Genomic DNA, 17,567 nt, shown 5'->3' with positions numbered 1-17,567 from the left:
ATGTGTCTTGAAGGGTTTTGCTGTTGAGCTCACATCGACCTTTACCGGCTCCAGAGGTTTTGTAGTTTACTGACACACATGATTCATGAGCAACGCAGTGCCTGCATTCTAATTCAGTTCCTGCATGTTTAGTTTCGATGACATGATTCGCTAAATATTTGCCATCAATTCTGCGAAAGAAGGCCTCGGCGACTGAGCATTCACCCGGCTGGAGTATCCTTGAGATGAAAACTAAAGCACAAATGCTTAATAAGACAGCCATTTTCAATTTGAACATATTGCTCTTCCTTTCGTATTTTAAACGTAAGAAACATTTCCGGGTGGGAGTTTAAGAGAATTAGAAATAATCAGCGAGAGCTTTACTACGTCATTTCGAGTTCTCTTAAACTCCCACAAGTGTTTCTATAACTGTGTAGAATCACAGCAAAAAATGTTTCTATTTTTTTTAGAGTACAACTCAGTAAAAAGACTTATAATTTTCATTACATTACTTCGCTAGTCATTTTCGGCGGAAAAAGTCAACAGTTATAGAAACACTCTTTTCTACCATTATATAGAATCAGCGCTTCTCGACCAATCAGCACGCGCATACTATAAGTGTTATATTGTAAATAGTTTATTAGTCATGTAAATAATCATCTTATATTTAATAATCTCACACATGATTGAAGGCATAATAACGGATAAGAATCATTTTGCATAGTCAATTTTCATAGAAATTATTTTTTTATATGTCTTAATGCTCCTTTATGTGCATGAATTAACTCGACGTAGTACGTTTTAGGATCAGTCAGGTAGCGTACATCGAAAGTTGGTTGAAATTTCTAGGATGAGAATGTTGCGTGACTCAACTTACAACTCATCTTGCATGTTTACATAAATTCTTAATGGCGGACAAATTACTTAAGTTGATATATTTGAATAACAATGCAGGATAGTAACATTTGTCAAAGAGATTGATTAATAATAATTATAACATTTTTTGAAACCTTTTCAAGTATGCCGACCTCCGGTTTTACCTTTCCAATACGTGGGGAAATTTTCAGTTGCGTAAAATTTTCCGTTTAAGCTTATAATTAAAATGTACTTGAGTATGCGGCGTTTTGGTGTCATTTTAATAATTGACTGTCCATGTGAATATGCATATTGTATGTGTGACTTCACTTACAAGGCCTCATGCATCTACAAGATTAACGAAAGATAGCCCGAATTTTACAAAATGTGTAATAATAACACCGACTGAATTGAATCACAGAGTAAGCCTGTGTAAGTGTGGAAATTTTTAGTTAAAATTTTCCGTTTAAGTTTATAATTAAAATTGTACTTGAGTATGCGGCGTTTTGGTGTTATTTTAATAATTGACTGTCGAGAGGAAAATGCATGCTGTGTGACTTTACTTACAGCGTATCATGCAAAATTACATTATTCGCAGATGGCGGCTACAAGAAGATAAAACAATTTGTGGAAAAATAAAATATAGTAATCTAGGTTGCATGCATTTTTAGGCCATCTGAGCGACTATATGAGCTTAAGAATTTCTTTATTCACCATTTTCTCAGTTAAAACGTCATTAACGTTACCCATATATTATTGTAATTAAAAGTAGTCATGAAACGTAGTCAGAACAAGACGCCAAAACGAGACGCCTGTTCTGTGAGAGAGGAAAATGCATGCTGTGTGACTCTACTTACATCGCACATGCAAAATTACATTATTCGCAGATGGCGGCTACAAGAAGATAAAACAATTTGTGGAAAAATAAAATATAGTAATCTAGGTTGCATGCATTTTTAGGCCATCTGAGCGACTATATGAGCTTAAGAATTTCTTTATTCACCATTTTCTCAGTTAAAACGTCATTGACGTTACCCATTTATTATTGTAATTATAAAAGTAGTCATGAAACATAGTCAAAACAAGACGATAAAACAAGACGCCTGTTCTGGCGTTAACTCCAGCGTGCCGCACGCGTGCCATGCAGACTTCAATATAAAGCTTCTGAACATAAACAATACAGTTCATATTCATTTAGATGCCTTGCGAACTGAAATGTTGTTCGATCGCGACATTCAGAAGCGCATCGTACTTTAAAAAGTATAGAAATTCGTTGTGCAAAAATGTATAAATAAACCGCACGATACGTTCACTTTGTCTTGTTGTTTGGAATTCACGCTTATATTAAATCTTCAATCCTGTGCAAACTGCGAAGGCGTGTTAACGCGCCCATACACGACCACATCTTGTTTAAATAGCGAAATAGCAGCGATAAAAAAAGGACCAGAATCTACATGTATTAAATATTCTGACCCCAATTAAATCTAAACTTAATCGAACAGCATCCATTTAATGGTTTATTTGTTCCTCTTTGAGGGATTACCGTATCATGCGAGAGAAATCAAATCGCGCATTGGAAAATTAGTCAGAGATTTCGAACTGTACTCGGTGCACCACAACTCTTCGGAGACAAACTGTGGCGTTGATAAATTCGGTCAGATACATTTTTCAAATACTAGTATATTTAGCGCCAAAACACACTTGAGACGACGAGAAGTAAAAACAAAACAAGAAAAAAACAAAACCTAGGCGAATTTTTAACTCCGTCGCTCTCGCCGGAGTAATTAGTTAACATTAAAGGCTTACACACAAAAAACCAGGTGTGTAGAATTACACACCAAGGTGTGTTTAGATACACACAAAGAAAACACACCTTCGTGTGTAGGAAAACACACCTTCGCGTGTTAGGGAACACCCAATCTTTTGCACACCTTTCCTTTGCGCATTAAGGTGTGTAAAGAAGCACACTTTTTAGGAAAAAACACACCTTGGGGGTTCGAAAGCACACCTTGACCGATCCAAGGAATACACCTAGTGTGTTAAGGAACACACCTAAGGTGACCGTGTGTTATACAACACACTTATTAACTGGATAAACTTAAATTGTTAACTGGGCATAAATAATACATTTGACATATCAAAGATCATAGACAATCAATCAGTGTTGTTTATATCGCTATCGCTGTACCAACCTGTATATACAGATCAGTAACCTGCATCACGCGTGGTCACGCGTTCTTAATTACGGTCTTAACCAATAAGAAGTTGCGAGGTGCAAACCCACGCGCGCGAGATACAAACAGCTGTTTATTTACAATTCGGTTTGTATTCTTTGCTCTGCTTTGACAACTGTGCTCGAGAGTTTGAAGATTAAATTTTATTTATTGCGAAGGCCACTTTAAAATGAATTTATCACAGAGAACACACAAGAGCTTGTCGTTTTTTTAAAAGAAAAAAGTATATCAGAAGAGATTTGTTATTTACTTGAGGGTAAGATGTATTTCCGTGCTTTTCGAATAATTTATGTCAAGTTAATCGCTAATGGCCGACGAGTGTAATCAAATCATTGTCTGTTTTATCTATTTGTAGAGAATGAGATTGATGGTTCTACGTTAATGGACCTTGCAAATGATATAGACGAATTTAAGGCTGTTCTTCCAAAGTCTGGGCATAGATTGAAAGTGAAAAAAGTGCTTTCTGAGTCTAAAAATGCCAAGGACAACGAAGCGCACATGGATGCGAGCTTGATCACAGGAGATTCATCGAACCCACTCGACCAAACAGTCGAAAACGAGGAGGACTTGGTGAGTCTTAACATAATGTTTCAACTTTTTATAATATATTAAACTGTTCTTTCTAAGAATGAAGTGCCCGAATGACATGTGAATGTATTATTGGGGGGGGCGTCAGTAACATTTCGAAGGGCCATTATTATCTCTCATTTTAATACTGTTTATTTTTCACGTGTTACATAATAAATGACAGTTGTGACCGATTCAACTAATTGTCCCAGTGAGTTAATATTTGATAGACATGACTGCAGCATAATGCAGGTTTTTAAGAGTTTAAAAGTTGAAAACTTAGATCTTTTAGAATTTTTTAAAAACCAATTTTAAATTTTGGGAGTAAGTTTATCTGAAGAGTGAAGTCAGCTGGGCATATGATCATTTTGCATAGCCTATAAAAAGGCTAGATAATTAAACTTGTCAAGTCAAGTGTGCTCTGTATGCTAATCTTAAATGGAGAATATGTGGATGTACATTGTAAAGGGCTAATCCTAATATGCTTTAATTCATATTTTTAGGTGATCTTTGTTGATGGTGAAGATAATGTTGCCTCAGATGAGCAGGCCCTTATGAGCACCTCAAAAAGAAATCAAGAAAACACACCAACAAAACAATCAGAAGTTATTATCAATACCCCAGAAAGTTTGAAACGAAAGTATGGAAACTCCCCATTGCCTGATCCTTTACCTTTCCCTGACAACTTTTCTGTGGCTGTACAACAAGCGGTCAAGAATGGATCGGTTTTGCCTGTACGCCGGCAAATTGTAAATGATATTGGTTCGTTTTACTTGGGCATTACCAGCACTCCACAGCAAGGAGACTACAAAAGAATGGCACTTCTGACTTGTCAAAAGTTCCCTGAACTGAGAGATACAACTCCCTCAAATTATTGGGTAAGGCGTGTTATACAATTATATATCATATTGTCCCAGATTTCATTGGATTATATTTAAGGGTTTCTCGCTTCTTACAAACATAAGAAAACTGTTTTCAGTTACCAGCTAGTAGATTAATTACCATTATAGTCCCATCAAGTAGCAATGCATTCTTTTGACTCCTTCTACTTGAGTATTCCATGTTGTCCAATAACATTCTAGGTGTTTTATGTACTCTATTACTGTTCACTGTTTTTATTGTGTGATGTTACCCACAAAATACTGAAGCGGTAATATACAATTGACAATAGGTTTTATTAACAATTAATGCTCTCTTTTTGTCAGGCTAAACTGTTCTATATATTCTGATAAAATAATTTTGTTTTTACAGCTTTCTCTGCAAAAGCAGCTCAGCCAATTTTTTAGAAACGCTAGAAGAAAAAGCGCACCAAAGAGTGTTTCTTGTGAAAGTCCCAACACCAGCCATACTAATTCTGCCAAAAGGTTTAAATTGCTAAAAGACGACCCAGAGGCTCAGAAGAGAAATCTGAAGCTCTTAAAGAACAGCAAACCGGGTTCCATATCTAACGCAACCCACAAAAGCCTTGTGGAAGATACATTTATGGCCCGGCGAGATTTCATCAGAGAAACGGCAAGATCATCTTCCGAAGTGTTAGATATGTGCCCATATCTTGGGAAACAAGAACATGTGAGTAATTTGTATGCAACCTTTAATATTAGAACCAATTTTTAGAAACAAGGACCCCTGCAGGGAATTAGAAAATTGAATTAAATAAAGGTTGAATTGTTGTTTTGTCTAATATCTGGGTAATGACTAATGATTATGTCCAGTTATGATATCCAGTTATGTACCTGTTGTTATTAGTCACACTTGTATGGTTTTCAGCTTTTAACGTAAACTTGTATATATACAATATTTTTTGTGATATCAATATTTTGGTTATAAAATACATTCCATGCACTTGATACTGATTTCCTTCAACATTTGTTTCATTCAGATAAGAGGTGAAGTGCGCCGTATTTTTCAAGAGGACGTTCTGGTTGGAGCAGTGGAGAGATTAACAGAGGCCTGCAGGTGTCTGGTCAGTCGAAAGAGTTCAAAGAACGCAGAACTAACTTCACAAGATGTCTTTGATGCTATCAAGCTGGTTGAGAGCAAGACGTCAAAGAAGCGTGTTACAAACGTTATTAAATTCAAAGATGTAAGTTACAAAATCTGTTTAAATATTCTTTTTCGTGAAAGCGTGCGTGTGCGTTCATATATTGCAAGTGAGACACAATGACTGATATACCTCGTCAAACAATTTCGCGCATTTTCTCATTGTAATTCTCTTTTTCTATATCATAGCCGTCAACGCCAATAGAGGATATGGTGAAGGACAAACTGGTCCACTTTAGAATCCTATGTATGGATCAACAGAAAGTATCAACCAGTTAATGATTATTGGGGAAAGTCAAGTCCTTTTGGAATGTCCCAGCACAAGCTTAATTCAAGCCCTAATCGACCTGATCTCGGCGTATTATGTGTACGACATAACCTATCCGGATGGTATGGCCGTTGTTATGTCTTTCCTGCAAGAAGTTGTTCTCAAGGCAAAGGACGATGTGTATAAAGGTACCAAGTACTCGGCCATGATGGCAGAAATAAATGACAAGCTTCGTGTCTAGATGCATGTATATATATATGGAACAATTTAACTTTGTTAACTTAATTTTTGATAAAGTCTGCACGTGTATATAATAGGAACTTTAAATATAGCGATGTTAATGAATATTGTGTTTGTGTGCTTTCTTCCTCAGTCAAAAAGAAATTTAAAGCAATTCCAGATATTTGTTTGGAAAGGTGTGCAACTCTGTTAATTTGTGTGTTCTCCAGCACAGCTTTAGCTGTGTAATGAAACACACCATGGTGTGTATGAAAACACACCTTCTTTGAAAACACACCTTAGAACGTGTTAAAATTTGGACAAGCGGAAAACACATCTTTTGGTGTGTTTTTTGACACACCTTTTGGTGTGTTCTACACACCTTTTGGTGTGCACAAAAACACACCTAACTCTGTGTTTACACACCTTTCGACTTGCCAATTGCACATTTTATGGTGTGTTAAACACACCTTTAGGTGTGTCAGAAAACCCATCTTTAGGTGTGTTAAAATTTGGACATAAAAGGTGTGTAAATCTAACACACCTTTTTTAGTGTGTAGTTGCCGTTTCAAAACTCAGTTAAAAACTGACCTTTCGCCAGCTAGTGTGGTGCGTTAACTTGATTGACTCTCACTTCGTTGCGTATTTCAGGATCATCTTGGGGAACGTCAGATATTTCGGTATCTTTGAGCAGAAAATCCAGACCGTTCCACCATAGTTGGTTTGCCGCCAGCTTTTGAGCACTCATTCCTCGTGAGGCTTCGTCAGCAGGATTCTGCTTCCCTGGGCTTTGTCTCTATTCATGCATCATGTAACGTCGCTTCGTTTATCTCCGCCATGCACACGATTGACCACGCGTATATATGTGTGGTAACGTTTCGTCCGATTTTTGATGTACTGAAGCGTAGTTTGAGCATCAGTCCAAAAGCACGACTCCTTGATTGCACATGTCAATTCCTTCTTGATCTCGCGGTGCACTTCGACGCCCATCTCTGCTTGGTTCATTGAGCAACGACTCAACATTAAATTCATCGGAATGTATAACGACATTTCACCTTTTTGTTAATTCTCTGCCGTTAGTTCCTATAACAAGGGAAAAAAATGTGCGTTCCCTTGGCGTCATACGAAGGTCAAGATTTATTTCAACTAAGCCCGCACGTTTGTTACGTACATACGCAATTAGCCTTTCTCAAGATGACGGATGTGCCGCTATTTTTGGGGTACTTTTTTACAAAACCGTGAGCGTAAGTTATCGTATAGGGCGACTGACTTTAATTTTAGGCTTAATTTTCAAATGGTCTTCGTCAGGAGAGTTAGTAAGGCCCTCAGGTCGAAACGTCGAGAAGTGTTTGTCCATTTTAGGTAGTTATACCACATTTGATGCTAAGTTGTTTGAAGACGCTGCCACGCTTCTCCCTGGTTATATTGAATAAGCGCACTATATGTACTGCATTGAAGACTTAAAGACGGTTTTATCCACTTCTGTTTCACAATTATGCAAGAAAGGCCCGGTTTGATTACACGGGAAGTCTGGATTGGTATATAAGCTAGTCAATTATGTAATACCCGGAAAGGCTTGAGCTGTATAAACTATTATGCTTAGGAGGATAATCGTGATACGGGATAAATATGATACGGGAAGCTTCAACTGGGGTGAACGTTCAAATATACTATATGTATATAAGTCATATTGTTTACCGCGCCCCGTAAAAATGTATGGCGGGATGGCTGGAGCGGTATAAAATTGATTCTTTATGACAGTAGTCATCTACTTGGCACGTGCAAGGGTATCCAGTCCCCGCAATTCATTTCCTGATACGGGAAGCTTAAAACTGGTCTAAACGTTCAATTTTATGACATGTTTAAAAGGGGTATTGTTTACCGCGCTTCGTGAAGAAAACACTTAATTATTGGATGAGGTTGAGTGTGATATCGAGAATTATCGAACCGAAGTTTGCGTTATTCGCTTCTGCGGATAACGCAAACTGAGTTACAAAGTTACACTAACCTATATAGGTGTACGAGATGCTTTGATACTTATCAGCTCTGTGTTTTATCTTCGGTCTGCAGGGATGCGGAGCAGTTTTTATATTGGGGGGCCAAGCGAAGCTTAAAAAGTGAACCCTCGGGGGGTCCATACTTATCTATTTATATTTTTCCTGTAAACATTTCTCTGAAAACTAGCTACTAATGCATAGAAGGAACCCTAGAAATGCAAACAAACACCAGCGTACTAAAACGAACCGAACAAATCTTTATACCTGCAATGAATAATCATTGACTGTGAAGACGTTAACTTAAACTACAGCTTAGACATATGTAACAAAACAAATCCAAACAAATAAAATAAAATATAGCCATCATAACGTAGCTCTAGAAAATTCCAAAGTCACACTATTTTTACTGAAGTTTTAAATCAAATTTCGAAATTGTAGCAAAGATCCTGCCCTGCGAATGTGCCAAAATTTGGTTTTCTGTTGTCGTTCTTTGATATGAAATACATTGGCTATGTCCACTAAATTTATACTTTCAGTTCGTGTTTTGTGGTCGTGCAGTATCGACAGATGATTAAATCTCTTTTGTGACACATTTGTCCTATACTCCTTAATCGTCGTGCCGTTAATGATCTTTCACCAGAACAATATTTTTCATCAATATGAAAAAAAAACAAGGAAGTTGTTCAGGAAGTTTGTTTCCAGAAATCACCAACGCAATATGTTAATTTTGTTCAAAGTAATTAATATATTCTGTCCTTTTTTTATATATATGAATTTAGTGTGTTTTTTTTAAATTGAAATTTTGTTCAAATAGTGAAAATACTTTATCTTTATACTACTTATCTATTATATAAAATATTGGCAACAATAATCAATGTAAACTATATTTACGATGTAATATATGTTCATTACAACAAGAAAATGCAGCAACAAAAAGGTGCAGCAATAACAAGGAGCCATTTGAAACTCAGGGTCTACTCTAAAACCACTTATATAAACGCCCGGCATATTTATATTTCTTTCTTACTCACCAGATTCAATTCCGCCTTATATTCCATAAAAACCAGGTTCATCCCAAAAACCACAAATATTCTCTGGCTTGAGAGCGGAATCAGGCTTTCCTTCTCCGATTTTTGTCGTTGTTTTTCTATCTCTTCACATATCCTTTCGAGCCTCAACTTTCATCGCTCGCCACTTTTCCCTCAAGTCATTTGGCGTTCTTTTTGCCACACCAATTAAGTGCATTGACGCGGTCCGCCATCATTTGCCAAACTTCATTCTTCTTTTTGTTTGTTTTTCGTGTTTGAAAATTTCTCCCAAATGGTGTCAATATTTTTTTCAGTAAACTGTAGAATCTGCACGCATTCAGCAGCAGAAAATTTTGGCTTTCCCACTCTTTTTGCTGACTCCATCTTCGCTTTAAAATTTCCCGCTCTTCGGGCGCATAGCAACAGCTAGCAACCGCCGGGAATAACCGGTTTTAACCTATATAGGCTTGTCAAAATTGAGTTTATCCAGGGGATGGTTAAACGCGAGAATAAACGGGCTTCGTATAACCCAGTTTTATCACCTTTTTAACTATCAGCGGCATAAGAAATTTATACGGTGGATTGGACTAAACGCCGTTTAAGCTAAACGCCTTTCGAACAATCGGCCCCAGATTTAAAGGATTCCGGAGATTCTCATTCCGGGTTTTAAAGTTTCCGGAGATTCGCGTTCCTGGTTTTAAAGATAGCCGAAATTTGAATAATTGCCTTTGTAATTATCCTAAAATAAGATAACATGAATAATTCCCTCTTATTGCCGGAAAGCTTAAGATTGTTACCGATTAAACAATAAATAGATAACAATCATTAAAATTTTAATCACGAATACTTGGATCTGTAATATTCCATGTTAAAATACAGCAATGCGAGTAGTCTTGTATTTATCACATGTCTAGTTTAATGAATATTGTTTACATGTCTAGTTTAATGAATAATAGTTACAAAAACCACTGAATATTTTTATACAACAAAACAAGTTCTAACATCAATGTGATATGTTGACTGAAGTGTTCACATGACTTTATATGAGGGTAAATCTCATACGTGAAATATCATATAAACTCATGTGAACACTTCCAACAAATCAGATCGTTGATGGAACTTACAGCGGATAGCACTAACAGTATAAACATTGACTTAACACAAGTTATTTTATATAGGGCAGACCATTGATCTTCGCAATACGCCGACGAAAACCAGATCTTAATTACGGTGTTAAGGCTTCCAAAGAACTGATCATATTTCAACGAAATTATCAATTTCCTTCTTATTAACCATATAAATCCCACCATTAGTAATCTATTCCGATAATGTCTACAAGCAAGTTGAAAAGTAGATTGAATAAAACTACAAAATGTTAATATTTTATGAATCATATCAGGTTTGATGTTCGATCTCTTACCCCCAGCAGCGTAATTTACCCAGCGCATGATAACCACGCTCATTGAAACCGTCAAGTATACCTGTATCGCCAAATCTCAGTTCAGTAACAGGCAGCGTGTTCTTGTCTGTCAGGTATCCACTGTCTTCACGCCATGCGTAGTCATTCATGTCACAATTACATTTTCCTTTACCTGCACAGCTGTTGGTTATTCCACATGAACAGTTTCCACTGTCGACTGCCGCTCCACCCCAGTAATTCATCTTTGAACCTTGACGTGATACCACCAACCATGGGAATCTCTCAACAACACGCTACCAAAACATTCATATTTTATAAACTGCTCACAATTCTTCGACTGCTTGATAATCGCGACAATCTGCTCCATGGAAATGTTATATTTAATCTTTCTTTTGTAAGAACCTGGAGGATTATATCCGTTAACTAATGTTCTCGATTCGCTGTCATGTCCAATCTCTGTCACACCAACACCATTCTTTGAAGCCATGTCACAAATACTCGAACCGTGAAGTTAAGTCCTTCAGGCTTTATGGAATACTTTCCACTATCAGCTGAGGGATATTTTGTTCGTAAAATCCGGCACGATTTGTTGGCATGATTTGAATTTCCTGTGAATGAAGATAAAGGTTTTGTCACTACTAATGTGTTGAAAGATAATTTTGAAAAATGTTCGTTTATTGGGTATGAAAGAATGTTGAATTATGAATTCTTCTGTTCTGAGATGACTCAGCAAACAATACAATTATACTATACTAATATTTACACATAATATAATCACAAATAGCCCCCAATTGGGTTTGTATATTTTTATACATAATACATTACACTACACCGCACGAAGTTGCGCCTGTGATAATATGTCAGCAGTTGAATGAAGAAGGTGATACTTAATGTTGTTTTGCATAGAATGTATTTAAATATTTAGCGAAAAGCAAACCCAATAGCGGGCTGCCTGTGATATAATAATAAAAAGAAATCGGAAAAACGCATTTCATTAGATAGGGGGATGGTTAACTTGTATTTTGCATAAAAAACAGCGATATTAGTGTTCAGAGTAAATCTATTTAGAGATTCGTCTAAACTAGGCAAAATCGCAGCAGAGCAGCAAAAAATGAGAGAAGCATTGCTCCTTTTTGAGAAACATTCAGGAACTTATATTTCAATGAATAATCTGAGAAATTTGTACTGGTAAATGAAAATGTAACAGTTTGTCAATGATGAAATCGGGTGTGTTTGGAAATATTTGATTTTGAGAAAACACAAATATGGGAATACTAGAAATACATGCATGCAGCAACCCCTCGCCATTTCAAACGAAGCAAAATATTTCCTGAGCTATCCAGACCTAACCTTCAATATTATGAAATGTCCTAAATGTAAAGCCGATAGCTGATGTCTCAAATATTTCGGAAACAAACACAGTCGTTAAGGTGAAGTGAAATCACCCGTTTTCATGCTGCTTTCCGTTGCATTAAGTTATAGACTTTCACAGTTTAAGTGAGAGTTAATACTTCATAATAGCTAAACCTTCAAAACATCAAAACAGCACAAATAATATAAATAACCAAGCAGTGAATGTCGAATGTTGTTTTTCGATATTACTAAATTCATGCAATGATTGCATGCAGATTTACAGTCGACTCTATAAACCTTTAAAGTGATATTTGTTATATTAAAACTCTGAATTACACTTTTAAGGACTCTTTTGGAAGTTAAAACGATGATGTAAAGCCTTAGATAGTCGGTCACGTCTTCGCAAAACCGAGCAAAACGACATACTGTAGCTCATAAAATGTATTCGTACAACAAACACGAAATAAACCTCGAAATAAACAAAATAGACTCCTACCATTTCAAGGATTATAATCGAGTTGTTCCTTTTCACCGCTAATTCTTCCAGTTCTGATAATATTTTAAACTCTTCCCAGTGTTTTATCTGTTATTTGATTCCACATTTCATATTTTGTTTTCGAAACATTTTTTTAAAAAAATAGTTTGCAAAATGACAGTTAAATTGCTGACGTTTTTCACTGAGACGCAAACGTCTCGTCTTAGCCAATCAGGAAGTTGCTGATTACCAGTCTACACTCGTTCGCATTTCGCGCTTGCGCACAAGTACCATGACCATTGAACGTCCATGGTCCAAATTTAGGCGACTTTGGATTCCGCTATGTTCTCCCGGGTCCCGGGTGTAATTCCTAATCTCCGGGCGGAATTAGTACCCTCGCACGGTGCTCCGCACCGGCTCGGGGATGAATATGTAAAAACATATAAATAATTGAAGTTAATATTCCGATACTTAATTAAAAAATATGTTGTTTATGTGGTTTCAACGGGATTTTACACACTTGCAGCTTCGTTGATCCTTGGGCGACAGGTTCTCCCATCGAAGGCCTTTATTCAATGGGGCTTGGCTTGCGATTCCCTAACCATAATCATTCCTTGACAGTGGAATGGTTTGAACACGATGCCGTCCATATCTATTATTCCCACAATTCGCAACATTTATAATTAATGTAATCGCACTCAGCTAAATAACATCCTTTGAATTAGTCCATGTATTATCACTGGTTAAATACTACGTGCTAGGTCTACGTGCTATTCTAAAAGGTCTACGCACTATTCTAAAAGGTCTACATATACCAAGTGTACGCACTATTTTAAAAGGTCTACGTACTAGGTCTACGTACTAAAAGATCTACGTACGGCCTTCTCGACAACCAAAATGTATCTATTTGTCTGCGAGCGTTTTAAAAATGCAATATTACTGAAAATATTCCGCAATATCTCAGCTTATTACCACTATTGAACTCGTCTTAAAATAAGCTTTTAAATGGTATTTTTTGGTCTGGTTTTGCGCTTAAAACAAACGAATTAAATATCTCAAAAAGCCTTGAGTAAACATGCATATATATATATGCACACCCGTTTGCAAAAACGTTGGGCGCAGATAGATATATAGATAGATACTCGAAATCTAATTAGGATTGCATATGTGGTGTAAATGATTGAAATCCCATGCAAATGTAATCATATGCAATTCTAATTAGACTTCGAGTATCTATCTATCTATCTATCTATCTGCGGCCAACGTTTTTGCAAATGGGTGCATGTATATATACATATATAATATAATATTATATAATATATATATATATTATATATATATATATATATATATATATATATATATTTATAAGATAAAAGGGGTTGACACTGGCTATAAAAACGTAAAACAACGTTTATTTACAAGTTAAAAGACGTTTCGGTCAAAAATCTAAGACCTTCGTCGGTTAAAATGGTGTTGAAAATATACTAGTTATATACAAGTTGATATGTTATTTGAATTGCTAATTTAGAGTAACATAAATGCCAGGTAATTCGATGTGATCATTACCGGCATTGGTGGCCCTTTGGGAATGCCATGCTTCAAGGAACAAACGTTGTCGATAATTGTTTGCTTTGTCTATAACCTTGGGGTTTTTTAAATCTATACTGTGTTTGTGTAAAGTTGCGTGTTGGGCTAATTTAGAATTCTTATCCTGTTTAATGATGGCTCGTTGATGTTCTTTGAGCCGGGTCCGGAGTGCACGTTCGGTCTGTCCAATGTACACAAATTCACATTTCTGACAGCTGATTTGGTATATCACTTCCCTGGACTGCATAATATTTGGTTTGTCTTAAGGTTTTGGAAAGCAGTTGTTCAAGGTCCTAATGGGTTTATAGCCAACTTTGAGATTTTCGCGTCTAAGTACTCTGGCAATGCGTTCTGAAACTCCTTATTTGGATGTAGGGTAATACAACTAGGCCTGCAGAATCATTCTCACTGTTGGTTAGATCTTTTGAACATTTACGCATAGTATCACAATTTTTGATGAATTTGGTGGAATATCCATTACTTTGTAGTACTTTCATGACGTGTTTTCTTTCTTTGCGTTTGCCATTTCTTGTAGACGGAATGTTGTCTGCACGGTCTAATAAAGTGTTGACAACGGAACGTTTGTGGGTGGCTGGGTGGTGGGAATTGAAATCTAGGTACTTGTCTGTGTGGGTTGTTTCCCGGTAAACCTTCATTTGTATGTGTCCATCTTTGCGGTATGTGATGGTATCCAGGAAAGCAAGTTTGTTGTCTTGCTCCATCTCAATTGTGAACTGTATGTGTGGGTTGATTGAATTCAAGTGGTCGTGGAATTCTTGTACATTGTCTTTATGTAGGCCTGTGTGGCTATCGTCTACAAAGCGAAACCACCATATAGGAGGGTGCGCTGCTGATGTAATGGCCTGATCTTCAATGTGTTCCATGATTATATTCGCCACGGTGGCACTAATGGGGGAGCCCATGGCACAACCGAATATTTGTTGATAATACGTGTTTTTATACGTGAAATAGCTGTTTGTGAGGACAAATTTGAGTAATCTTAAGATGTTTGTTCGGGAGATGTCTGTCCGATCTTGGAGATCTTTATCGTCATCTAATCTTCTTTGAACAACAGATAATGCAAGTTCAACTGGGATTGACGTAAACAATGAGACAACATCGAAGGATACCATTACTGCATCGTCTGGTATAGGGTGTTTGGCAATTTTGCTTGAGAACTCCGAACTATTCTTTACGGAAAATTTTCGGGTCTGAAGCGGTGATAAAATATGTACCAGCTGACTGGAGAGGTTGTATGTGGCAAAACTGATACAACTGGTTATTGGGCGAAGAGGTATTTCAGGTTTGTCGATTTTGGGTAAACCATAGAATGCTGCAGGTAATGCATCCGTGCTGTGAAGGTGGTAATAAAGTTTATCAGGAAGTTGGGGTTTATTAGAGTCATGTCCACTGGGTTGCTTCTTGATATCTTGGAGAAGTTTATTGAGGTCTTTTTCAACATGTGATGTAGGATTTCTTCGTTTATCGGTTATTTTGATATAAGTTGATTCATCACTCAGTAATGCTTCTATCTTCTCCTTTATTCGGCTGTATCCATGACGACCACACACCGACCTTTGTCGGAAACCAGTCCCACCACAAAACAACTGAATATGACACTAAAGACCCTAAAAAACGATCCTTCAATTGTCATCCTGCCTGCCGACAAAGGTCGGTGCGTGGTCGTCATGGATACAGCCGAATACAAGGAGAAGATAGAAGCATTACTGAGTGATGAATCAACTTATATCAAAATAACCGATAAACGAAGAAATCCTACATCACATGTTGAAAAAGACCTCAATAAACTTCTCCAAGATATCAAGAAGCAACCCAGTGGACATGACTCTAATAAACCCCAACTTCCTGATAAACTTTATTACCACCTTCACAGCACGGATGCATTACCTGCAGCATTCTATGGTTTACCCAAAATCGACAAACCTGAAATACCTCTTCGCCCAATAACCAGTTGTATCAGTTTTGCCACATACAACCTCTCCAGTCACCTGGTACATATTTTATCACCGCTTCAGACCCGAAAATTTTCCGTAAAGAATAGTTCGGAGTTCTCAAGCAAAATTGCCAAACACCCTATACCAGACGATGCAGTAATGGTATCCTTCGATGTTGTCTCATTGTTTACGTCAATCCCAGTTGAACTTGCATTATCTGTTGTTCAAAGAAGATTAGATGACGATAAAGATCTCCAAGATCGGACAGACATCTCCCGAACAAACATCTTAAGATTACTCAAATTTGTCCTCACAAACAGCTATTTCACGTATGAAAACACGTATTATCAACAAATATTCGGTTGTGCCATGGGCTCCCCCATTAGTGCCACCGTGGCGAATATAATCATGGAACACATTGAAGATCAGGCCATTACATCAGCAGCGCACCCTCCTATATGGTGGTTTCGCTTTGTAGACGATAGCCACACAGGCCTACATAAAGACCATGTACAAGAATTCCACGACCACTTGAATTCAATCAACCCACACATACAGTTCACAATTGAGATGGAGCAAGACAACAAACTTGCTTTCCTAGATACCATCACATACCGCAAAGATGGACACATACAAATCAAGGTTTACCGGAAAACAACCCACACAGACAAGTACCTAGATTTCAATTCCCACCACCCAGCCACTCACAAACGTTCCGTTGTCAACACTTTATTAGACCGTGCAGACAACATTCCGTCAACAAGAAATGGCAAACGCAAAGAAAGAAAACACGTCATGAAAGTACTACAAAGTAATGGATATTCCACCAAATTCATCAAAAATTGTGATACTATGCGTAAATGTTCAAAAGATAGAACCAACAATGAGAATGATTCTGCAGGCCTAGTTGTATTACCCTACATCCAAGGAGTTTCAGAACGCATTGCCAGAGTACTTAGACGCGAAAATCTCAAAGTTGGCTATAAACCCATTAGGACCTTGAACAACTGCTTTCCAAAACCCAAAGACAAACCAAATATTATGCAGTCCAGGGAAGTGATATACCAAATCAACTGTCAGAATTGTGAATTTGTGTACATTGGACAGACCGAACGTGCACTCCGGACCCGGCTCAAAGAACATCAACGAGCCATCATTAAACAGGATAAGAATTCTAAATTAGCCCAACACGCAACTTTACACAAACACAGTATAGATTTAAAAAACCCCAAGATTATAGACAAAGCAAACAATTATCGACAACGTTTGTTCCTTGAAGCATGGCATTCCCAAAGGGCCACCAATGCCGGTAGTGATCATATCGAATTACCTGGCATTTATGTTACTCTAAATTAGCAATTCAAATAACATATCAACTTGTATATAACTAGTATATTTTTAACACCATTTTAACCGACGAAGGTCTTAGACTTTTGACCGAAACGTCTTTTAACTTGTAAATAAACGTTGTTTTACGTTTTTTTTTTTCGGTGTGCACCTTTTATCTTATAAATATATATATATATATATATATAATATATATATATATATATATATATATATATATATATATATATATTTATATAT

The 17,567-nt window shown here is 36.9% G+C and overlaps 1 protein-coding gene across 1 annotated transcript; it reads left to right on the top strand.

Annotated features, from left to right (window-relative positions):
• Nucleotides 1-15,581: 15,581 nt before the first annotated feature.
• LOC114543768 lies at nt 15,582-17,336 on the top strand. Its single transcript, XM_028562617.1, has one exon. It carries the CDS (start codon nt 15,582-15,584, stop codon nt 17,334-17,336), a length of 1,755 nt encoding a protein of 584 aa, XP_028418418.1.
• Nucleotides 17,337-17,567: the final 231 nt, after the last annotated feature.

Source organism: Dendronephthya gigantea, unplaced genomic scaffold, assembly GCF_004324835.1.
Source record: "Dendronephthya gigantea isolate DGI-Jeju-01 unplaced genomic scaffold, DenGig_1.0 000548F, whole genome shotgun sequence".
Classification (NCBI taxonomy): domain Eukaryota; kingdom Metazoa; phylum Cnidaria; class Anthozoa; order Malacalcyonacea; family Nephtheidae; genus Dendronephthya; species Dendronephthya gigantea.
The sequence above is the reverse complement of the archived record's forward strand: the minus strand, read 5'-3'. Positions and strand labels throughout refer to the sequence as shown.

What these genes read in the sequence shown, in the direction of transcription:
- LOC114543768 (XM_028562617.1), top strand. Translation starts at nt 15,582, where the DNA reads ATGACGACCACACACCGACCTTTGTCGGAAACCAGTCCCACCACAAAA.